We start from the raw sequence: 24,881 nt of genomic DNA, 5'->3' as shown, positions 1-24,881 counted from the left end.
AGACTGGAGCAAAGAACAAGCCCTGTGTATTACACTACACAATGTAAAAGGCAGAACGTGGCTGGCAGATATACGACAAACATAACTGACATATATAAACTTGTTGGCAATTTAAATCTCCCTTTTTTGGGGGGGAGACTGGAGCAAAAAACAAGCCCTGTGTATTACACTACACAATGTAAAAGGCAGAACGTGGCTGGCAGATATACGACATACAGAATTTACATATATAAACTTGTTGGCAATTTAAACCTACCTTTTTTTGGGTCGGAGACTGGAGCAAAAAACAGGCCCTCTGTATTACTCTACACAATGTAAAAGGCAGAACGTGGCTGGCAGATATACGACAAACAGAACTGACGTAGATCCACTTAGTGGCAATTTAAATCTCCCTTTTTTTGGGGGGGAGACTGCAGCAAAAAAACAGGCCCTGTGTATTACACTATACAATGTAAGTGGCAGAACGTGGCTGGCAGATATACGACAAACACAACTGACATATATAAACGTGTTGGCAATTTAAATCTCCCTTTTTTGGGGGGGAGACTGGAGCAAAAAACAGGCCCTGTGTATTACACTACACAATGTAAAAGGAAGCTTTCTCAAATATATAAAAGTAATAAATTTATTAGTTACAAAAAACACTCATACAAAAAAGACCAATAAAATAGACATGATACAAAAACACATGAACACGTTATCTGTAAATACCCGTGTACAGAACACAAGAGTGTAAAGAAAGACACCAGGATGGGGTGCGTGCTGGAGCGTCCGCATACCAGGTGAGACCAGCCTCCCATGTGTTCAATATGATAACCGTTTTTTCAGGACCACTAGCGTTTCCAGGGTCCACAAGGTTTTTGTGTCTAGGACCTTAGGGTGCACATAACGCATGGTCTATAGCTCTTTCACCACTCGTGTCCATATGGCATAGGACACACAGAGGGTGATAGACATAGTATTTTATTCATAGTTACACATGGAGATTTTGGCTTGGTAGCACCTTAGTTATGGTCCACATTAAGAACATGTACAGCTAATGGTTTATGTGGTACGCTCCTCTATTAATCCTGGTGTCTTTCTTTACACTCTTGTGTTCTGTACACGGGTATTTACAGATAACGTGTTCATGTGTTTTTGTATCATGTCTATTTTATTGGTCTTTTTTGTATGAGTGTTTTTTGTAACTAATAAATTTATTGCTTTTATATATTTGAGAAAGCTTCCTTTGTTCTCTTCTATTAACTATGATCTATAAGGAGGATGTTTATGGTTTTTTGTGACATATGGGGGTCACAATGATGTTTCTGGAAAATTGGTTAATTACAATGTAAAAGGCAGAACGTGGCTGGCAGATATACGACAAACAGAACTGACGTATATAAACTTGTTGGCAATTTAAATCTCCCTTTTTTTGGGGGGGAGACTGGAGCATAAAACAGGCCCTGTGTATTACACTACACAATGTAAAAGGCAGAACGTGGCTGGCAGATATACGACAAACAGAACTGATGTAGATCCACTTAGTGGCAATTTAAATCTCCCTTTTTGGGGGGGAAACTGCAGCAAAAAACAGGCCCTGTGTATTACACTATACAATGTAAGTGGCAGAACGTGGCTGGAAGATATACGACAAAGAGAACTGACGTATATAAACTTGTTGGCAATTTAAATCTCCCTTTTTTTGGGGGGGGGACTGGAGCAAAAAACAGACCCTGTGTATTACACTACACAATGTAAAAGGCAGAACGTGGTTGGCAGATATACGACAAACAGAACTGACGTAGATCCACTTAGTGGCAATTTAAATCTCCCTTTTTTGTGTGGGAGACTGCAGCAAAAAACAGGCCCTGTATATTACACTATACAATGTAAATGGCAGAACATGGCTGGAAGATATATATATAAAAAAGGACTGTTCTACAATTTCAATCTCCCTACAATGATCTCAGGACAAGTATGGCAGCCAGCAATAAAAAGGACTGCTGCACACAAAAGTGTGGACAAATAAACAATGGAACTGTGCAAAAAGGAGCAACATGATTTTTGCTTTTAAAAAAGCAGTTGGTTTGCACAGCAGCGTACAAACAGCAATGCAGCTATCAGGGAGCCTTACAAGGCAGCCTAATAAGCTACAGAGCTGATGCACAAAAATCTAGCCTCCACTGTCCCTGCAAAAAAAGGTGGTGTTAGACAGTGGAAATCGCTACAGCACAAGCAGTTTGGGGGTTAATCTTCCCTCCCTAAGTATATCCCTGCTTCTGACGAAGCTGCAGCAACCCCTCCCTATGCTCAGATTGGCAGAAGTAAGATGGAGATCGGCATGCACGCCCCTTTATAGCCCCTGTGACGCCACAGAAAGTAAGTCAATCACTATCATGCCCTTCTCTAAGATGGTGGGGACTGAGACCTATGTCATCACGCTGCCCACACTCTGCGTCCTCCTTCATTGGCTGAGAAATGGCGTTGAACGCGTCATATGAAACGCGACTTTGGGGCGCAGATCGCCGACCGCATGGCCGATCCCACACTGGGATCGGGTTGGGTTTCATGAAAAAAAAAAAAACTCACCTCTTGGTGCCTCCTGGCTGATAACTGTAGGGATCCCATGTCATGCATCTACATAACTGCTGTAGCCATTCTCTGACCTCAACAGTCTCATACTGTACACACAGACCTCACCACTGAGGACACAATGTAGGTGCAGACATCAAAACTGAATGCAAAGTAGCAATCCAGAATAGTGCAATAAGTAGTGTCCAAAAACACAATGACCGAAACTGGTTTGAGGATACTGAAGACCACAAGGGGTTGGCCACTTTATCCTTACTTTAACAGATATATTGGGGACATGATTTTGTGGCACTTACTATTATGTAGGTATGACAGGTTTTCCTCCTGCTTCTTTTAGTTCTGCTTTCCTCTCTGATCACACAGCTATCCAGTCCACAAAGTAGTTGCTGATGGAGGAGTGTGTGACCAGATTCATCTAAACCTCATCCAAATGTAAAACACTTACTTTACAATTGGATGAGTCAGATGGACTGGCCTAATCATATTCTTAGTAGCTATTTTGTAGACAAGAGATCTGTGCCATCTGTAATGAAAGCTGCACTAACAAGTGCAGGAGGAGATTTCTTCATATCTATTATAAGAAAGCAGGAGGTAAGGTCCTGGATGGCAGATGTGTGTGATATGGTTGTTGGCCTCAGTAATGCAAAGTCTGTACCAGTAACACCAGGATACCAAAATAGTTTTAATTTGACTACATTTTGGGTCCAGGATTTAGGAATAACCAAAAGAGTTGGGTGGGAAAAGTTATTGCCATGATCCAGCCCAGGTCTTACAGGCTTAATTTCAGCAGATGGGTTAGCTCGGCAGTGTGGAGATTGTGCTCGGGTCTAAAGAAAGCTGTGTTTGTTTGATGAACACTAGTGTTGAGCATTCCGATACCGCAAGTATCGGGTATCGGCCGATACTTGCGGTATCGGAATTCAGATACCGGGATTCCGATACTTGCCGCGTATCGGATAATGGAATCGGAAGTTCCCAGATTCAAAATGCACAAATTCAGCCAATGAGAATGATTCCAAGTGTGGGCACATCCTGTTTAGCATGGAGGGCATGAAACTACTGGCAAGGCTGTGATTGGCTGCTGAAATGATGTCATGATGCAGTTTAAAAGTCGCTGGCGCCATTTTGCGATCACTCTGCTGTGAATTCAGTTAGTGACAGGACGCTGTTTGCTGACTGAGGGCCAGTTTAGAGATAGCGATTTGCTTCTTTGTGCTTTCCAAAGGCTAATTTAGCAACCGCTGTGTTCACCTACTATTCACCTTGCTTTTGCCTTGTAGCGCTGTTTTCAGAGCGATCTGCAAGGTCTGTGTGTGTGTGTGTGTGTGTGAGTGCAGCCCACTCTCTAGTCTGAGTGCAGCCACATAGGCCATCCATAGCTGGTTGTATTCAGTTCAGGGAGGGTGGTTCATTGCCTCATACTGTTCTTTTTTTTTTTTTTTCCAAGTAGTGTAGTCTGCTGCTAATTTATTCAAAAAAATCCTATTAGTGTCTTTCCACCCGTCTCCAGCTAATTTGTGGAAAAACACTACATAGGATAACGTAGAGGAGGGTTTTTGGGCCTTGCAGCGCCGTTTACGGCTGTCTGCACGGTCTCCGTGTGACTGCAGCTCGCCCTGTAGTCTGTGAGCAGCCATAGCCTGGTTGTCTCCAGTTCAGGGTTCTTCACTGCGTCATACCGCCAAATCAATTTTCATTTTGTTTTAAGTAGTGCAGGCTGCTGCACATTTTTTCAAAAAATTCCTATTAGTGTCTTTCCACCCGTCTCCAGCTAACTTGTGGAAAAACACTACATAGGATAACGTAGAGGAGGGTTTTTGGGTCTTGCAGCGCCGTTTACGGCTGTCTGCACGGTCTCCGTGTGACTGCAGCTCGCCCTGTAGTCTGTGAGCAGCCATAGCCTGGTTGTCTCCAGCTCAGGGTTCTTCACTGCGTCATACCGCCAAATCAATTTTCATTTTGTTTTTAAGTAGTGCAGGCTGCTGCACATTTTTTCAAAAAATTCCTATTAGTGTCTTTCCACCCATCTCCAGCTAACTTGTGGAAAAACACTACATAGGATAACGTAGAGGAGGGTTTTTGGGCCTTGCAGCGCCGTTTACGGCTGTCTGCACGGTCTCCGTGTGACTGCAGCTCTATCTGTTGTCAGTTCAGCCCCCAAAAAATAAATAAATAATAAAGTTCACCAAACACACCAGTTACACCACTTTACATTTGTGTAGGCCACATTAGCTCATATTAAAGTCTAGTCCACACTTTAGAAAATTAGTGTTTCTTATACCTGTTAGGAGGAGTTGTTCAGGAATAAGCACACAAAGCCGTTAGTACTTTTCTGCTTATCTTTATCAGTCAACCAAGATGAAGAAGGCAGTGAGTAAGGCACGTGGGCGTGGGCGCGGAGCAGGGAGGGGACGTGGGGATTCTGTGCCTGCTGCGGGCACCGGTGACTCATCAGCACCCACTTTCACCAGGCAACAGTCATTCATGCGCAGCTTTGTGTCAGAGCGCCGTACACCGCTGCTGCGTGAAGAACAAATTGAAGCCGTTGTCGGATGGATGGCAGCTAATGCATCAACTTCAATTAGTGCCACATCCTCTCAGACACAGAGCACTGGAGAGCAGCCATCTGTCTCTTCACCACCTGCCAAATTGCCCAGGCAGACAGAGAGCCCAGGACAGGAGCCGTCTCTACTTCTGTTCTCTGAATCTCTTGGCTTGGAAACAGGGGGCCAGCCAAGCAGCATTGGAGAAATGGAAGAAGAGGCAGGGTGCAGTGATGCCCAACAGCTTTTTCTCTCTGAGTCTGAAGAGGCGGGTGGGCCAGTGGCTCCGGTCACCACATCGCAGGCCGCATCAGCTGATGATGACACTCAGGTGCCACTTACTGGTGCGTGCTCTGCTGCTGAGACTACCCAGGAGGAGCAGTTGGGGGCAGAGGGTAGTGTAGATGATGAGGTCCTTGACCCATCTTGGCGTGAGGGACAGGAAGGTGGTGGGAGCAGCTCTGAGGAAGAGATTCCCCGTACGGCCCAAAGAGGGAGAGGGAGGGGGAAGACTGCGGATCCTGCAGCCTCCGCTTTGGCACCCGTTAGGAGCATGTCTCTTCCCAAAGCAAAAAAGGGCGCTCCCAAGACTTGCAGTGCCTGGTCCTTTTTTGAAACAGTTGCAGATGACATTTGCTATGTCAGATGCAAGGTGTGTCATCAAAAAGTCAAAAGAGGGAAAAATGTCAGCAACCTCAATACCTCCAACATGTGGAAACATGTGCGCACCAGGCACCCGGCGGAGTTAGAAAAACACACTGAAGAGCTAGGCCAACCAACAGCGGCAGCTACCACCTCTTCAGCTCGTGTTGCCTCTTCCTCCAGCTCACACGCAGCTGGTTCGGCTTCCTCCCAGGATCGCCGTGGAAGAACCTCTGGCCCTGTTGTCCAGAGACCCGCTGTAAATCCACCCGCAGCACCACTTTCCCAGTCATCCACACACTCCCAGCCCAGTCTACAGCCATCGGTAGTACAGGCATGGGAGAAAAGGCGGCCTTTCTCGTCAAACCACCCACGAGCACAGGCTCTGACTGCAGGCATTGCCAAACTTCTGTCACTGGAAATGCTGTCATTCAGGCTGGTGGAGACTGACAGCTTCCGTGACTTGATGTCATTGGCAGTCCCACAGTACAATGTGCCCAGACGCTTTTACTTCAGCAGGCAAGCCGTCCCTGCCCTGCACAAGCATGTGGAGGGACACATAAAACACGCGCTACTGAACGCCGTCAGTAGCAAGGTCCACCTCACCACCGATGCGTGGACCAGTCAACATGGACAGGGGCGATACCTTTCCCTCACTGCCCATTGGGTTAATGTCGTTGAGCCGGGTACAGACCGTGCGAGTGGCGCAGGACGTGTCCTGCCCATTCCAAGGATTGCAGGAATCCATTCTGTACGCATTGACTCCTCCTCTTACACCAGTTCCTCTGAATCATCGCTGCAGGAGCTGTCACAGTCCACCTCCACATGGACCCGTGATGAACGTGTACCTGTTACGACCGACATGAGCACAGCCGTGGCCAAACGTCAACAGGCCGTCTTGAAATTAATTTTTTGGGGGAATCGTAGCCACACAGCGCAGGAGCTCTGGAATGCCATCAAGCAGGAGAGCGATGTGTGGTTTGTGCCAGCGAATCTCCAGCCAGGCATGGTAGTGTGTGATAATGGCCGAAATCTGGTGGCAGCTCTGGGCCTCGGCAACCTCACTCACATCCCATGTCTGGCACATGTGCTCAATTTGGTCGTGCAGAGCTTTTTGAGGGACTATCTGGATCTTGATGCACTGCTGCACAAGGTCCGGCTAGAGTGTGCTCACTTGCGGCGTTCCAGCACGGCAAAAGCACGCATTGCGGCTCTGCAGCGCCGACACCGCCTGCCGGAACATCGCATCATATGTGACCTACCTACCAGGTGGAATTCCACGTTACATATGTTGGAGCGGTTGTGTGAGCAGCAGCAAGCTGTAATGGAGTACCAGCTGCTTCAGGCGCAAAGAAGTCGCAGTCAGCGCCGTACAGACTTCACAACCACAGAGTGGGCCACTATGAATGACGTCTGCCAGGTTTTGCGTCCCTTTGATTATTCCACGCGGATGGCGAGTGCAGATGATGCACTAGTCAGCATGACTGTGCCCCTTATCTGCCTGCTTGAAAAATCACTGCAAGCGCTAAGGGATGATGTTGTGGAAGAGGTGGAGGATGAGGATTCACCATTTCCATCATATTCTGGACAGTCAGCGCCACGTGGTTCCTCACAAACGCGTAGGCAGGGGACAGTTTGTGAGGAGGATGAGGAGGAGTCAATGGAGGAGGAAGACATCTGTCCAGAGGAGGGAGTTACACAATTGTCCAGTACTCAGTGTGTACAGCGAGGGTGGGGTGATGACGAGCGGGCAGAGATCACGCCTCCAGCAGGGGACAGCGTTTCTTGGGCAGTTGGCAGTCTGCAGCACATGGTGGATTACATGCTGCAGTGCCTGAGAAATGACCGCCGCATCGCCCACATTCTCAACATGTCTGATTATTGGGTGTTCACCCTCCTCGATCCTCGCTACCGGGACAACGTAGAAAGCCTCATCACACTGTTGAACTGGGAGCGAAAAATGCGGGAGTACCAAGACACACTGGTGAATTCCATCATCTTCTCCATTCCAACTGAGAGAAGTGCTGCTAGTGCATTCCAAAGCAGCTCAGTGCGTCCAGGCAGTGGTGGAGGCTCTGCACAAAGAGGGAGCAGAAGCAGTGCCTCTGCCCAAGGCAAGACCAGTATGGCCCAACTGTGGCACAGTTTTCTGTGCCCCCCACAAAAGTCTACACCATCACAGACGGCTCCAGTCAGCAGGAGGCTACGGTTCCATCAGATGGTGACAGACTACATGTCTTGCCCTCTTGCTGTACTCCCAGACGGCTCTTCCCCTTTCAAGTTTTGGGTCTCAAAGCTGGATACATGGCCAGAGCTAAGCCAGTATGCATTGGAGGTGCTGTCTTGCCCTGCGGCCAGTGTATTATCGGAACGTGTCTTTAGTGCTGCAGGTGGTGTACTAACTGACCGTCGCATGCGACTATCCTCCGATAACGTTGACCGGCTTACTTTCCTGAAAATGAACAAGGCCTGGATCTCGCAGGAATTTGCCACTCCTCTTCCTGATTAAATAATTAGGTCACTGTATACGTTATCCAGGTCTCCTGTTGTGTTCATCTTTCTACCACCTGAACTTAAATTCCTGGGCTCCAACACAGCCAGTTGAGGCTCAGAAGTGCTGTCTGCACAGTCAAAACATACGACCCAGTGTTATTGGGTTTCAGTAACGTCAGCTGATCCCCAGCTGTGTAGCCGGCAATGTGTCCTGCGACCGCCACGCTGACACAACAACTGAAATGTAAGGGAATCTGTCCCCCCCCCCCCAAGGCGTTTGTTACTGAAAGAGCCACCTTGTGCAGCAGTAATGCTGCACAAGGAAAAGGTAGCTATTTTTGTTTAGCTCCTTGCACACGCAGAACTTAACACTTATAAAATGTGTCCACTGATACCGTAAAACCGTCCCGGAGGTGGGACTTTCCTTCGTAATATGACGCAGCACAGCCGTCATTCCTACCCCCCCGGCGCCGTGCCCCGGCTCCTCAGCGTTGTTTGATTCCGTCCCGGAGCCTGCGCTGTTATGTTATCCCGTGGCCAGGCACACTTAGCGCTGCCCGTCTTCTGGCATCATTTGGTGTCAGGATGGCTGCGCCTGTGCGGCCGCGCTGGCCGAGAGCCCGCCACGCAGTGTCTTCTGATTTAATCCCACTGGGGGCCTGGGATCCATGGACATGCGCAGTGCATATCTGAACCTCCACCTCTCACTCATCTCCCTATGGCTTCTTCAGACTGTTCGGTGTCAGCTGGTCCCTAATAGCATGCCACGGCCGTGACACCGCACAGTCTTAAGAAGCCGTAGGGAGGGGAGTGAGAGGTGAGGATATGCACTGCGCATGGCCATGGATCCCAGGCCCCCAGTGGGATTAAATCAGAAGACACTGCGAGGCGGGATCTCGGCCAGCGCGGCCGCACAGGCGCAGCCAGCCTGACACCAAATGATGTCAGAAGATGGGCAGCGCTAAGTGTGCCTGGCCACGGGATAACTTAACAGCGCAGGCTCTGGGACGGAATCAAACAACGCTGAGGAGCCGGGGCACGGCGCCGGGGGGGTAGGAATGACGGCTGTGCTGCGTCATATTACGAAGGAAAGTCCCACCTCCGGGACGGTTTCACGGTTTCAGGGGACACATTTTATAAGTGTTTAGTTCTGTGTTTGCAAGGAGCATGATGAAAAGAGCCACCTTTTCCTTTTGCATCTTTTGTGCTGCACAAGCTGGCTCTTTCAGCTACAAACGCCTTGGGGGGGGGGGTTAAAGGTTCCCTTTCGACTTTCTCAGGCTTCGACCTACATTGTGTTCCTCTGCTTTTCCACCTGTCCCTGGGCTCCAACACCGCTAGTTGCCATCCAGAAGTGCTGTCCGCACAGTCCCAACAGTCGCTCCTCTGTTATTGGGGTTCAGTAACGTCAGCTGTTCCCCAGCTGTGTGTGTGGCAATCCCTCCTACCTCCTCCTACCTCCTCCTCCTCCATCTGTCCCTGGGCTCCAACACCGCTAGTTGCCGTCCAGAAGTGCTGTACGCACAGTCCCAACAGTCCCTCCTCTGTTATTGGGGTTCAGTAACGTCAGCTGTTCCCCAGCTGTGTGTGTGGCAATCCCTCCTACCTCCTCCTACCTCCTCCTCCTCCACCTGTCCCTGGGCTCCAACACCGCTAGTTGCCGTCCAGAAGTGCTGTACGCACAGTCCCAACAGTCCCTCCTCTGTTACTGGGGTTCAGTAACGTCAGCTGTTCCCCAGCTGTGTGTGTGGCAATCCCTCCTACCTCCTCCTACCTCCTCCTCCTCCACCTGTCCCTGGGCTCCAACACTGCTAGTTGCCGTCCAGAAGTGCTGTACGCACAGTCCCAACAGTCCCTCCTCTGTTATTGGGGTTCAGTAACGTCAGCTGTTCCCCAGCTGTGTGTGTGGCAATCCCTCCTACCTCCTCCTACCTCCTCCTCCTCCACCTGTCCCTGGGCTCCAACACCGCTAGTTGCCGTCCAGAAGTGCTGTACGCACAGTCCCAACAGTCCCTCCTCTGTTATTGGGGTTCAGTAACGTCAGCTGTTCCCCTGCTGTGTGTGTGGCAATCCCTCCTATCTCCTCCACCTCCACCTCCCCCTCTTGTCCCTGGGCTCCAACACCGCTAGTTGCCGTCCAGTAGTGCTGTACGCACAGTCAACAGTCCCTCCTCTGTTATTGGGGTTCAGTAACGTCAGCTGTTCCCCAGCTGTGTGTGTGGCAATCCCTCCTACCTCCTCCTACCTCCTCCTCCTCCACCTGTCCCTGGGCTCCAACACCGCTAGTTGCCGTCCAGAAGTGCTGTACGCACAGTCCCAACAGTCCCTCCTCTGTTATTGGGGTTCAGTAACGTCAGCTGTTCCCCAGCTGTGTGTGTGGCAACGTGTACTGTGACCACCACGCAGGCACAACAAGTTAAATTTAAGGGAACCTGTCCCCCCCCCCAGGCGTTTGTTACTGAAGGAGCCACCTTGTGCAGCAGTAATGATGCAAAGGAAAAAAGTGCCTCTTTTCGTGGTGCTCCTTGCACGTGCTGAACCTAACACTTATGAAATGTGTCCCCTCACAGCGTTAAACCGTCCGGTAGGTGGAACTTTCCTTTGTCGTGTGACGCAGCACAGCCATCATTTTTACCCCCTTGGCGCCGTGCGCCGCCTCCTCAGCGTTGTTTGAATCTGTCCCGGAGCCTGCGCTGTTAGGTTAGCCCTTGGCCATGCACACATGTTGCGCTGCCCGTCTTCTGACATCATTTGGTGTCAGGCTGGCTGCGCCTGTGCGGGTGCGCTGGCCGAGATCCCGCCTCGCAGTGTCGTCTAATGTAATCCCACCGCGGGCCTGGGAGCGCAGTGCATATCCTCGCCTCTCACTCCCCTCCCTACGGCTTCTTCAGACTGTGCGGTGTCAGCTGATCCCTAATAGCATGCCACGGCCGTGACACCGCACAGTCTGAAGAAGCCATAGGGAGGGGAGTGAGAGGCGAGGATATGCACTGCGCATGGCCACGGATCCCAGGCCCGCGGTGGGATTACATTAGACGACACTGCGAGGCGGGATCTCGGCCAGCGCACCCGCACAGGCGCAGCCAGCCTGACACCAAATGATGTCAGAAGACGGGCAGCGCAACATGTGTGCATGGCCAAGGGCTAACCTAACAGCGCAGGCTCCGGGACAGATTCAAACAACGCTGAGGAGGCGGCGCACGGCGCCAAGGGGGTAAAAATGATGGCTGTGCTGCGTCACACGACAAAGGAAAGTTCCACCTACCGGACGGTTTAACGCTGTGAGGGGACACATTTCATAAGTGTTAGGTTCAGCATGTGCAAGGACCATAATTAAAAGAGCTAAGTTTACCTTTTCCAGCATTAGTGCTGTACACAATGGCTCTTTCAGCTACAAACGCCTGGGGGGGGGGGTTAAAGGTTTCCTTTCAACTTGCTCCAGTGCAGGCTTCGGCCTACACTCCGCTCCCCCTGCTCCTCCTGCTGACCCTGGGCTCTAACACCGCCAGTTTTGGCCCAGATGTGCTAGCTGCACAGAGAAAAACACCAGCCAATGTGTCAGTGGGGTTCAGCACCGCCAGCTGTTCCCCTGCTGTGTAGCCGGCAACGTGTCCTGCGACCGCCACGCAGACACAATAACTGAAATTGAAGGGAACCTGTCCCCCCTCCCCCAGGTGTTTCTATGTTTTACAGCCACCTTGTACAGCAGTAATGCTGCATGTGTGCAAGGTGGCTCAGAAACTTATTCTCCTTGCACTCGTGGAACTGAACACGTCTAAAATGTGTCCTCTGTGACCATTAAAACGTCCCTCAGGTGTGATTTTCCTTTGTATTGACACGCAACAAGCTCCTTGGTAACGCTGCCCGTCTTCTGGCATCATTGTTTGGCTGCCTGCGCCTCTGCGGCCGCCTTGCCCCACACAACGCCCCTCGGTGTCTTATTTATTTTGACTGCGAGGGTGTGATTGACGGGCATGAACGGTGCATTTCTTCGCCTGTCCCTCATCTCCTTCCACCTTCTTCGGACTGTGCGGCTTCATGGCCGTGGCATGCGATAAAGGGTCAGCTGACGCCGCATAGTCTGAAGCGGGTGTAAGGACCCGAGGGTGAGAGGCGAACATATGTGCTGCGCCAGGCCATTAATCCCAGCCCCGCAGTGTTTTAACTATGTCAAGACACTGCGGGGCTGTTATTCATGGGCATCGCGAACCGCACCGGCCGACATCAAATGATGTCAGAGGACGGGCAGCACTAACAGCGCAAGGCCAAGGGATAACACGACAGCGCAGACTCCTGTGCAACAAATAATGATGCTCAGGAGGCCGCGCAAAGCACCAAGGTGGCATTTTTGCAAGCTGTGCTGCGTCTCCTTACGAGGGGAACTCACGCCTCCAAAACAGTTTGACTGTGTAAGGGCCTAAATGTTGTACGTGTTCCTTTCAGCGTGTGCAAGGAGCAAAATTAAAAGAGCAACCTTTCACTTGTGCAGCATTACTGCTGCCCAAGCTGTGGCTCTTGTAGTTTTTCACCCCTGAGGGGGGGTTAAAGGTTACTTTTAAAATCGGTTCAATTAGGCTTCGGGCTACACTCTGCTCCCCCTGCAGAGCCCGGGCTCCAACACCGCCAGTTGGGGCCCGGTACTGCTAGCTGCACAGAGCCAAACACCTCGCCAATGTGTCAGTGGGGTTCAGCACCGCCAGCTGTTCCCCTGCTGTGCAGCCGGCAACGTGTCCTGCAACTGCCACGCAGGCACAACAGACCCAAAGCTGCCGCCAGTGCAGGCTTCGGCCTACACTCTGCTCCATCTCCTCCTCCTGCTGACCCCGGGCTCTAACACCGCCAGTTGGGGCCCGGTACTGCTAGCTGCACAGAGAAAAACACCTCGCCAATGTGTCAGTGGGGTTCAGCACCGCCAGCTGTTCCCCTGCTGTGCAGCCAGCAACGTGTCCTGCAACTGCCACGCAGGCACAACAGACCCAAAGCTGCCGCCAGTGCAGGCTTCGGCCTACACTCTGCTCCATCTCCTCCTCCTGCTGACCCCGGGCTCTAACACCGCCAGTTGGGGCCCGGTACTGCTAGCTGCACAGAGAAAAACACCAGCCAATGTGTCAGTGGGGTTCAGCACCGCCAGCTGTTCCCCTGCTGTGCAGCCGGCATCGTGTCCTGCAAAAGCCACGCAGACACCAGAACTGAAATTGAAGGGAACCTGTCCCCCCTCCCCCAGGCGTTTGTACATTTTACAGCCACCTTGTACAGCGGTAATGCTGCATGTGTGCAAGGTGGCTCATAAACGTATTCTCCTCGCACATGTGGAACTGAAAACACGTCTAAAATGTGTCCTCTGTGTGACCATTTAACCGTCCCGGTGGTGTGACTTTCCTTTGTAATGACACGCTGCAACCCCCTTGGTAGCGCTGCCCGTCTTCTGGCATCATTGTTTGGCTGCCTGCGCCTCTGCGGCCGCCCTGACCCACACAACGCCCCTCGGTGTCTTATTTATTGGGACTGCGAGGGTGTGATTGATGGGCATGATCAGTGCATCAGTTCGCCTGTCCCTCATCTCCTTCCGCCTTCTTCAGACTGTGCGGCTTCATGGCCGTCGCATGCGATAAGGGATCAGCTGACGCCGCACAGTCTGAAGCGGGTGTAAGGACCCGAGGGTGAGAGGCGAACATATGTGCTGCGCCAGGCCATGAATCCCAGCCCCGCAGTGTTTTAACAATGTTAAGACACTGCGGGGCTGGGATTCATGGTCATCGCGAACCGCACCGGCCGACATTAAATGATGCCAGAAGATGGGCAGCGCTAACAGCGCTAGGCCAGGGGATAACACGACAGCGCAGACTCCTGTACAGCAAATAACAACGCTCAGGAGGCTGCACCCAGCACCAAGGTGGGATTCTTGACATCTGTGCTGCGTCTTATTACAAAGGGAACTCGCGCCTCCAACACAGTTTGACTGTATAAAGGGCTAAATGTTATACGTGTTTCATTCTGCGTGTGCAAGGAGCAAAATTAAAAGAGCAACCTTTGACTTGTGCAGCACTACTGCTGCATAAGCTGTGGCTCTTCTACTTTGTAACCCCTGAGGGGGGGTTAAAGGTTACCTTTGAAATTGGTTCAATTAGGCTTCGGTCTACACTCTGCTCCCCCTGCAGAGCCCGGGCTCCAACACCGCCAGTTGGGGCCCGGTACTGCTAGCTGCACAGAGCCAAACACCTCGCCAATGTGTCAGTGGGGTTCAGCACCGCCAGCTGTTCCCCTGCTGTGCAGCCAGCAACGTGTCCTGCAACTGCCACGCAGGCACAACAGACCCAAAGCTGCCGCCAGTGCAGGCTTCGGCCTACACTCTGCTCCATCTCCTCCTCCTGCTGACCCCGGGCTCTAACACCGCCAGTTGGGGCCCGGTACTGCTAGCTGCACAGAGAAAAACACCAGCCAATGTGTCAGTGGGGTTCAGCACCGCCAGCTGTTCCCCTGCTGTGCAGCTGGCATCGTGTCCTGCAAAAGCCACGCAGACACCAGAACTGAAATTGAAGGGAACCTGTCCCCCCTCCCCAGGCGTTTGTACGTTTTACAGCCACCTTGTACAGCGGTAATGCTGCATGTGTGCAAGGTGGCTCATAAACGTATTCTCCTCACACATGTGGAACTGAAAACACGTCTAAAATGTGTCCTCTGTGTGACCATTTAACCGTCCCGGTGGTGTGACTTTCCTTTGTAATGACACGCTGCAACCCCCTTGGTAGCGCTGCCCGTCTTCTGGCATCATTGTTTGGCTGCCTGCGTCTCTGCGGCCGCCCTGACCCACACAACGCCCCTCGGTGTCTTATTTATTGGGACTGCGAGGGTGTGATTGATGGGCATGATCAGTGCATCAGTTCGCCTGTCCCTCATCTCCTTCCGCCTTCTTCAGACTGTGCGGCTTCATGGCCGTGGCATGCGATAAGGGATCAGCTGACGCCGCACAGTCTGAAGCGGGTGTAAGGACCCGAGGGTGAGAGGCGAACATATGTGCTGCGCCAGGCCATGAATCCCAGCCCCGCAGTGTTTTAACAATGTTAAGACACTGCGGGGCTGGGATTCATGGTCATCGCGAACCGCACCGGCCGACATTAAATGATGCCAGAAGATGGGCAGCGCTAACAGCGCTAGGCCAGGGGATAACACGACAGCGCAGACTCCTGTACAGCAAATAACAACGCTCAGGAGGCTGCACCCAGCACCAAGGTGGGATTCTTGACATCTGTGCTGCGTCTCATTACAAAGGGAACTCGCGCCTCCAACAAAGTTTGACTGTATAAAGGGCTAAATGTTATACGTGTTTCATTCAGCGTGTGCAAGGAGCAAAATTAAAAGAGCAACCTTTGACTTGTGCAGCACTACTGCTGCATAAGCTGTGGCTCTTCTACTTTGTAACCCCTGAGGGGGGGTTAAAGGTTACCTTTGAAATTGGTTCAATTAGGCTTCGGCCTACACTCTGCTCCCCCTGCAGAGCCCGGGCTCCAACACCGCCAGTTGGGGCCCGGTACTGCTAGCTGCACAGAGCCAAACACCTCGCCAATGTGTCAGTGGGGTTCAGCACCGCCAGCTGTTCCCCTGCTGTGCAGCCGGCAACGTGTCCTGCAACTGCCACGCAGGCACAACAGACCCAAAGCTGCCGCCAGTGCAGGCTTCGGCCTACACTCTGCTCCATCTCCTCCTCCTGCTGACCCCAGGCTCTAACACCGCCAGTTGGGGCCCGGTACTGCTAGCTGCACAGAGAAAAACACCAGCCAATGTGTCAGTGGGGTTCAGCACCTCCAGCTGTTCCCCTGCTGTGCAGCCGGCATCGTGTCCTGCAAAAGCCACGCAGACACCAGAACTGAAATTGAAGGGAACCTGTCCCCCCTCCCCCAGGCGTTTGTACGTTTTACAGCCACCTTGTACAGCGGTAATGCTGCATGTGTGCAAGGTGGCTCATAAACGTATTCTCCTCGCACATGTGGAACTGAAAACACGTCTAAAATGTGTCCTCTGTGTGACCATTTAACCGTCCCGGTGGTGTGACTTTCCTTTGTAATGACACGCTGCAACCCCCTTGGTAGCGCTGCCCGTCTTCTGGCATCATTGTTTGGCTGCCTGCGCCTCTGCGGCCGCCCTGACCCACACAACACCCCTCGGTGTCTTATTTATTGGGACTGCGAGGGTGTGATTGATGGGCATGATCAGTGCATCAGTTCGCCTGTCCCTCATCTCCTTCCGCCTTCTTCAGACTGTGCGGCTTCATGGCCGTGGCATGCGATAAGGGATCAGCTGACGCCGCACAGTCTGAAGCGGGTGTAAGGACCCGAGTGTGAGAGGCGAACATATGTGCTGCGCCAGGCCATGAATCCCAGCCCCGCAGTGTTTTAACAATGTTAAGACACTGCGGGGCTGGGATTCATGGTCATCGCGAACCGCACCGGCCGACATTAAATGATGCCAGAAGATGGGCAGCGCTAACAGCGCTAGGCCAGGGGATAACACGACAGCGCAGACTCCTGTACAGCAAATAACAACGCTCAGGAGGCTGCACCCAGCACCAAGGTGGGATTCTTGACATCTGTGCTGCGTCTCATTACAAAGGGAACTCGCGCCTCCAACACAGTTTGACTGTATAAAGGGCTAAATGTTATACGTGTTTCATTCAGCGTGTGCAAGGAGCAAAATTAAAAGAGCAACCTTTGACTTGTGCAGCACTACTGCTGCATAAGCTGTGGCTCTTCTACTTTGTAACCCCTGAGGGGGGGGTTAAAGGTTACCTTTGAAATTGGTTCAATTAGGCTTCGGCCTACACTCTGCTCCCCCTGCAGAGCCCGGGCTCCAACACCGCCAGTTGGGGCCCGGTACTGCTAGCTGCACAGAGCCAAACACCTCGCCAATGTGTCAGTGGGGTTCAGCACCGCCAGCTGTTCCCCTGCTGTGCAGCCGGCAACGTGTCCTGCAACTGCCACGCAGGCACAACAGACCCAAAGCTGCCGCCAGTGCAGGCTTCGGCCTACACTCTGCTCCATCTCCTCCTCCTGCTGACCCCGGGCTCTAACACCGCCAGTTGGGGCCCGGTACTGCTAGCTGCACAGAGAAAAACACCAGCCAATGTGTCAGTGGGGTTCAGCACCGCCAGCTGTTCCCCTGCTATACAGCCGGCATCGTGTCCTGCAAAAGCCACGCAGACACAAGAACTGAAATTGAAGGGAACCTGTCCCCCCTCCCCCAGGCGTTTGTACGTTTTACAGCCACCTTGTACAGCGGTAATGCTGCATGTGTGCAAGGTGGCTCATAAACGTATTCTCCTCGCACATGTGGAACTGAAAACACGTCTAAAATGTGTCCTCTGTGTGACCATTTAACCGTCCCGGTGGTGTGACTTTCCTTTGTAATGACACGCTGCAACCCCCTTGGTAGCGCTACCCGTCTTCTGGCATCATTGTTTGGCTGCCTGCGCCTCTGCGGCCGCCCTGACCCACACAACGCCCCTCGGTGTCTTATTTATTGGGACTGCGAGGGTGTGATTGATGGGCATGATCAGTGCATCAGTTCGCCTGTCCCTCATCTCCTTCCGCCTTCTTCAGACTGTGCGGCTTCATGGCCGTGGCATGCGATAAGGGATCAGCTGACGCCGCACAGTCTGAAGCGGGTGTAAGGACCCGAGGGTGAGAGGCGGACATATGTGCTGTGCCAGGCCATGAATCCAAGCCCCGCAGTGTTTTAACAATGTTAAGACACTGCGGGGCTGGGATTCATGGTCATCGCGAACCGCACCGGCCGACATTAAATGATGCCAGAAGATGGGCAGCGCTAACAGCGCTAGGCCAGGGGATAACACGACAGCGCAGACTCCTGTACAGCAAATAACAACGCTCAGGAGGCTGCACCCAGCACCAAGGTGGGATTCTTGACATCTGTGCTGCGTCTCATTACAAAGGGAACTCGCGCCTCCAACACAGTTTGACTGTATAAAGGGCTAAATGTTATACATGTTTCATTCAGCGTGTGCAAGGAGCAAAATTAAAAGAGCAACCTTTGACTTGTGCAGCACTACTGCTGCATAAGCTGTGGCTCTTCTACTTTGTAACCCCTGAGGGGGGGTTAAAGGTTACCTTTGAAATTGGTTCAATTAGGCTTCGGCCTACACTCTGCTCCCCCTGCAGAGCCCGGGCTCCAACACCGCCAGTTGGGGCCCGGTTCTGCTAGCTGCACAGAGCCAAACACCTCGCCAATGTGTCAGTGGGGTTCAGCACCGCCAGCTGTTCCCCTGCTGTGCAGCCGGCATCGTGTCCTGCAAAAGCCACGCAGACACTTGCTCTTGTACCTTCTGCTCCCCATTCTGGTTCCAGTACCGTCAGCTGGTTCTGGGCAGAGCCTTTGGCTTAGGTGCCTCCCTCTGAGTATCCGAGTTCCACCAACGTCAGGTGGTCCTTGGTAGTGCTTTCAGGCACGGGTACCTCCTGCTTAGTAACCGGGATCCAGTAACGTCAGCTGGTCCTCGGTAGTTCCATTGGCTCTTGGACCTTCGGCTACCCATCCGGGTTCCAGCACCGTCAGCTGGTTCTCGGCAGTGTCTTTTGCTCTTGTACCTTCTGCTCCCCATCCTGGTTCCAGTACCGTCAGCTGGTTCCGGGCAGAGCCTTTGGCTTAGGTGCCTCCCTCTGGGTATCCGAGTTCCACCAACGTCAGGTGGTCCTTGGTAGTGCTTTCAGGCACGGGTACCTCCTGCTTAGTAACCGGGTTCCAGTAACGTCAGCTGGTCCTCGGTAGTTCCATTGGCTCTTGGACCTTCGGGTAGCCATCCGAGTTCCAGTTCCATCAGCTGGTTCTCGGCATTTTCTCAGCCTTCTTGTACCTTCTGCTACATTTCCAAGTTCAAGAGACTAAACATGATGACCCAGAAGACCACCCCTAAGATGACGACAACACCAGAGACGACAACCACCGTGATGACGACGACCCTGGAGACGATGACCCTGAAGACCACCCCGATGACGACGACCCCGGAGACGACGACCCTGAAGACCACCCCGATAGCGACAACCCCGGAGACGACGACCCTGGAGACGACGAGGACCTGGAAGACCGAGAAGCAGAAGAACAAGAGGCTGCAGAACAAAGAGCAGAAGAACATTAAGCATAACACTAAATATCAGAGCAAAAAATATTATCTAAATTATAAGCAGAAGAAGACTAAGCAGTGTATGGGGGTGAGTCCGTTCCTCCTCGTGGTGCCCCTGGATAAAGCCTGATGCTGCAGGCCAAACTGAACGCGGACAAATGTAACTGTTTTGTGACAGGCAGAACGGAAGGTGTAATCTTCAAACTTTTATAGATAACAACTACGGGAATGCCTGTCACAAATAAGAATATGATGAAGAAGTAGAATATGATGAAGATAATAGTAAAATAAAAAGAATATGAACAATGTAACCCAAAAAATAATAGGTAGAAGATGAAGAAGAAGATAAATAAGGTGAAGAAGTTGATGTCAAAGAAGCTGATTATGAGGATAATGAAGAAGAAAGTGTGGGAGAAGTAAAAAAGAAGGTGAAGGGCGTGGAAGTAGTGAAACATCAATATCTGACAAAATAAAAAAAAAATTAACATAGTCAAAATCTTTCTAACGCCGAACGTCATAAAAAAAAATAAAAAATCCTGCTATTCTATTAGATTGGGCTAAACCTCTGTGCCTTTAATGTCTCCGCCATGTCCCCCAATACATCCTACATTATTCTTAGTTGTTTTCCTTCATGTAGAATGAACCTACAAGTTTATAAAGGGTTTATTTTAATTCCGATATTTTCGTCCCATTGACTTGCATTGGGATCGGTATCGGTATCGGATTAGATCCGATATTTTGACGGTATCGGCCGATACTTTCCGATACCGATACTTTCCGATATCGGAAGGTATCGCTCAACACTAATGAACACGTTTGGAACTGATTGGGGTGCTACAGCCTGGAATAGCAAGACTGGGGAGGCTGCTACTTTTATATTGTTTCACTGTGCCTGAAGAAAGGACTGTTTATGTTATTCACTTGTACTGGAGAAAATCTGTCTTTGCTTTGGATCTGTGGATTTTATGATGGGCAATAAGTTTTATGCTGTTTTGATCTAAAACTGTGCTAGTGCCTATCCAAGCAGCTGCCAGAGAGCTAAAACCCTACACCATATTATAGTAAGTAAAACAAAATCATGTCACTAGAGCATTTTCTAAAATAAAATAAAGTTTCCAACCCCATTAAATAAGGTGACAGTATGGACAATTGGTTGCTGAGTCAGTACTCTCACTGGACCGCTAACCAGGCTCTCTTATTGGCTGGCAGCCAGAAAATCTGGGTGACTTGAGGAAGTATCAATCAACCTGATTAAGTTTGCATGCTTTGAGGATTGCTGAATCGAATGAAGTGATAATGACTAGAAAAACTTAGGCTGCCACTTCTTGGTCTGTAGAGATCACTTTTCAGTAGCCATTTCATTATCATCCCTGGCAGGACTGCAATTAAAGTTTAGCCCAATATGCACAGCTCACTTTCTCACCTTCTTTATGCAATGATTGCTGCACATATCACAGAACCAATCTAGAACACAATCAGAATCAATTTGGTCCAGATAACTAATGATATGAAAATTCTGAACTGCTGGTAACAGTATCTCAGAAGATATGTCTGCCCCATAATAATTAGGTACCCAAATCACATGAATCAATAATAGCAAAAATATAAGTGATATATTCCCTTGAAAACCCCATAATAAGGGAAAATTGAATTGGTAGTGATTTTTTTTTATGCCCATAGCCCTCGGTCTCCTTCATAGTTATTGGCTTGACCCTTTTAAAGAAATCCATCAGCAGGTTTGGTGATGTAATCTGAGGCCATCATGAGTTAGTAGCTGAGACAGTGAATTCAGCAATGTGTTGATTATTAGGTTGCTTCAATGCAATGAATATTTTATCAGCAGGAGATTATCACTGCAGGACTACAGCTCCCATGCATCCTGATCCAATCCCACCCTCAGCACTGATTAGCAGCTTACTGTCAATATACAATGTACACAGAGGACCTGGTTTGGGCGGGGTTACTTTTCTGAGCTCTGCTTCATGCTGCATCTAAAAACTCTGATTGCGTCACAACTAAGTGAGACATCGCTGAAATCGGCGTCTCTTTTCCTATATTATGGTGCTTTCAGATGAGGTAGCAAAAATGTGGTGACAGATTCCCTTTGAAACCTGTAAGGATCATGTAATAACAACTATATAGAGCATGCTTTGTAATTACAAAATAATTAGTCTAAAAAGAGACCATTGCATGACGTCTAAAACACCATTGAAAGGTAAGGTGGCCCGACAATGAGAAATAATAATGAAAAGGTTGGATATATTTCAATAAAAATTTACATATATGAAAATGTTGAAAAGATACATATTTATTTGGAAATAAGTTTAGCAAACCACAGAAATCAAATCTGAGAAGAAACCATAGAGCGAAAAGATACATACCATCTCCTAGAAATTGTAGCAATGCAAGATCGATGGGTCGTTTCCACTTAGAACCTTTCTGGAGAGCAATGCCGTAACCTGTGGTAGCAAAGACTTTTCCACTACCAATAGTAACAAGCTTACAACCTTCATCTTTCCGAGCCATGTAGTTCAATACCGCTGCATCATAAATAAAGGCATCCAGTTTCCTTCAAAAGAAAAAGGAGCGAGTGAAGGGACCTGAGAAACGCTCAGTAATCGCATGGTATTGATTTCGATAATGAAGTTCATGAAGTTCTTGAGAATGATAACAGTGATTCAATAGATTCAGCTGCTATACATACAGTACATTTGTCAACAATTTAGATCATAGTTAAAATCTTATAAATTAAGTGTCCATGGATAATGTTACATTCATACAGAATGTTAAATGGATATATTTTTGTCGAGGGTTACTTTATTCATTTGGTCTTTGAAGAAGAAAGACTCTATAGACTCAGAGTGGCTACAAAGTAATTCTAGAGAATCATGCCCGATGCTCTCCAGAGTATGGTCTACCTGTATCCAAGCCAGGAATTCTTGGCACAAAGCCACCTGAGTCAGGAATACATAGGAGCATACTTTAAGAGAAGAAATACTCCAGTGATGATCAGTAAAGTATATCTAAAAGATTACTTTTATTCAGAATAATTAAATCACTAAACAGTGAGAAATGCATAGGTCCATCAGGTTCCTTGTGGATATGCTGTTCTCCCTATTTAGTGTTTTCATTATTCTGAATAAATGTGGAGTTTTATATATATACTTATCTGATCATTGTTGAAGGATTTCTTCTCTTCAAGTCCTAAATTTTAGGAACATCTGTGATCCCTTTTACCTGAATTATTTGCTCCAAAATAATTGCAAACTGTGGCAGAGGAAGAGATAGCCACACTCAGGTGACTTTTGATTGGATGCTTACATGTATATTTGTGCTTTTTAGTATGGAGCAATGCAGAACCATGGAGTATATAAATGTATCATTATGTGGCCACCTTACTTGTGTATGAATGATCAGTGGGTCACCAAGCTTTGACTTGTCTACTTTAGACACATCAAACGAAGAGAGCAATCACTGGAGAAGGACATCATGCTCGGAAGAATAGGATGAACATGGCGAAAAGGAAGACCAGCAACCCGATGGCTTGATACTATCAAGATAATGTTGGAGAAGACCCTGGAGGACCTATCTAGGCTTCCTATAGATCATTCATTTACTAAATCTCTATGGCTCAAGACAGAGACAAATTCTGTTAAATAAATAAACTACTTGTCTATGTGGACTGCTAAAGATGGCATGTTTGTGTGAACACTGTTACTATTCTGTGAAAACTGTTATGAATAATTCCAGTAGGTGAAAACAATATTATCTAATCAATGTAATTTCTGTATTGTACTTTTTATGGCCTAGAGCAGTGTTTCCCAAACTCCAGTCCTCACGGACCCCAACAGGTCATGTTTTCAGGATTTCCTTAGTATTGCACAGGTGATGGAAGTATCAGGAGTTTTCGCACTTGTGCAGCACTATGGAAATCCTGAAAACATGACCTGTTGGGGTCTGTGAGGATTGGAGTTTGAGAAATACTGGTCTAGAGGATCTTATAGACTAAAATTATGATTCACACTTCAATAAAGGAAAGTGAACCAAGGTAAAGTGTCTAACACTCACCCTGTCTTGAGATTTTGCAGTGCGTCTTCCACATGTCGTTGGTTGTATTTGATCATGTAAGCGTGCATATCTGGGTAATTACTTCTTATGTTCTTCTCGGTGCTCCCATTTGGTACTGTACCAAACTTCAGTGGAGGGTACTGCTCATGAGGTCTCTGAAACTGGGATCGTAAAAAACACATAAAACTATTAAAATTATGGCAATAAAGCACATTCTTGAAGAACCGCTAAATTTTTTTTCCTAACAATAAAAACTATTTAGTGCCCATTACACGGCCTTATGCTAATAATTCTGAGAGTAATGTTGCACACAATTGAAATAATTTCATGACTATACATGACATACAATAATCACTGGAAATAATATAACTACTATATAGTAGGGAGAAATTAAATTTCCATCATGTACAGTACACATCAAGTGACCATTGCAGAAAAAATAAGAAAGGTTATTTTAGAAGTGCAGAGCTCTGTATGAAGAGGCATTTGTAGTGCAGAAAAATGTTTAGTATTGCGAGACAATATTACCCTTTCGGAAGGAAAAGCAGAATATTTGTTGCAATTCTCTGTTAAAGTGAATTTATCAGTTTATTATATCACCCTATCTAAAGGCAGCTTATTACAGCTACAGGTCTGTACCCCTAGCACCTCAAAATGCCCCTCAAAATTATGATGTTTGTTTGCTAACAGCAATATGGGTCTGGTGGCATTCACGAGCCCGACAGTGTACACCCTTACTCAACTATCTCTATCCCTAAGGCTAAGCTCACACAGTGTTTGCAGATATATTAAATGGCTCCATTGGGGCTTACTTCAAGACTCCCACCAAATGAGAATACGACATATGGGCTGAAGGTGCAATTGACTATAATGAAGTAGAGTCACAAAATTGCCTGTCATGCATTATTTTCAGCCACATGCGTTCTAGTTGAGGCGGGCGTCAAGATGTAGTTGACTCGTACGTGCGTTGGTGCATACGGCTGAATCCCATTTGGCAGGAGTTTAGATATAAGACCCACAGAATCACTGAGCATAGGGAAAAATGCTATGTGAGCCTGTTATATGAGCCAAGCCAAGAGCATTGAGTGAGCTACTGAGTATGAATCTATGTATAGCAGCCTATGAGATACTGCCTATATGGACAGAAGGAGGTTAAACGGGGTGGGGAAGTGCTGATGAATAACACTGCAATTAACTGCTCCATGACCTTGGACATATAGGTATGTCCAAGGTCTTGTCCCCGGCTTTGATTCGGGATCCGACACTGAGCCCGTATCTTTCCCTGCACATGACAGTGGATCTGATCAGCTGTTATGTGCCTCTAACAGCCGCGGGTGGATCCAAGATCTACTCACAGCTGTTAACAAATTAAATGCCGCTATCAATTACTGACATTTAACACGCAGGTCATAAGTCCTGCCAATAAGTCC

General features: G+C 49.2%; 1 protein-coding gene across 1 annotated transcript in view; it reads right to left on the bottom strand.

Moving 5' to 3' along the window:
• The window catches only part of GRIN2D (glutamate ionotropic receptor NMDA type subunit 2D), a 1,124,513-nt gene that overhangs the window by 64,160 nt on the left and 1,035,472 nt on the right, over window positions 1–24,881 (bottom strand). The window contains exons 12-13 of the mRNA XM_077259507.1: window positions 23,452–23,612; window positions 21,765–21,952 (exon numbers count right to left, since the gene is read on the bottom strand). Coding sequence (XP_077115622.1) covers window positions 21,765–21,952; window positions 23,452–23,612 — 349 coding nt within the window. The remainder of the gene's footprint in view (window positions 1–21,764; window positions 21,953–23,451; window positions 23,613–24,881) is intronic.

The sequence above is a fragment of the Ranitomeya variabilis genome, chromosome 4 (genome assembly GCF_051348905.1).
Source record: "Ranitomeya variabilis isolate aRanVar5 chromosome 4, aRanVar5.hap1, whole genome shotgun sequence".
NCBI lineage: Eukaryota > Metazoa > Chordata > Amphibia > Anura > Dendrobatidae > Ranitomeya > Ranitomeya variabilis.
This window is presented reverse-complemented; position numbering and strand designations above follow the sequence as displayed.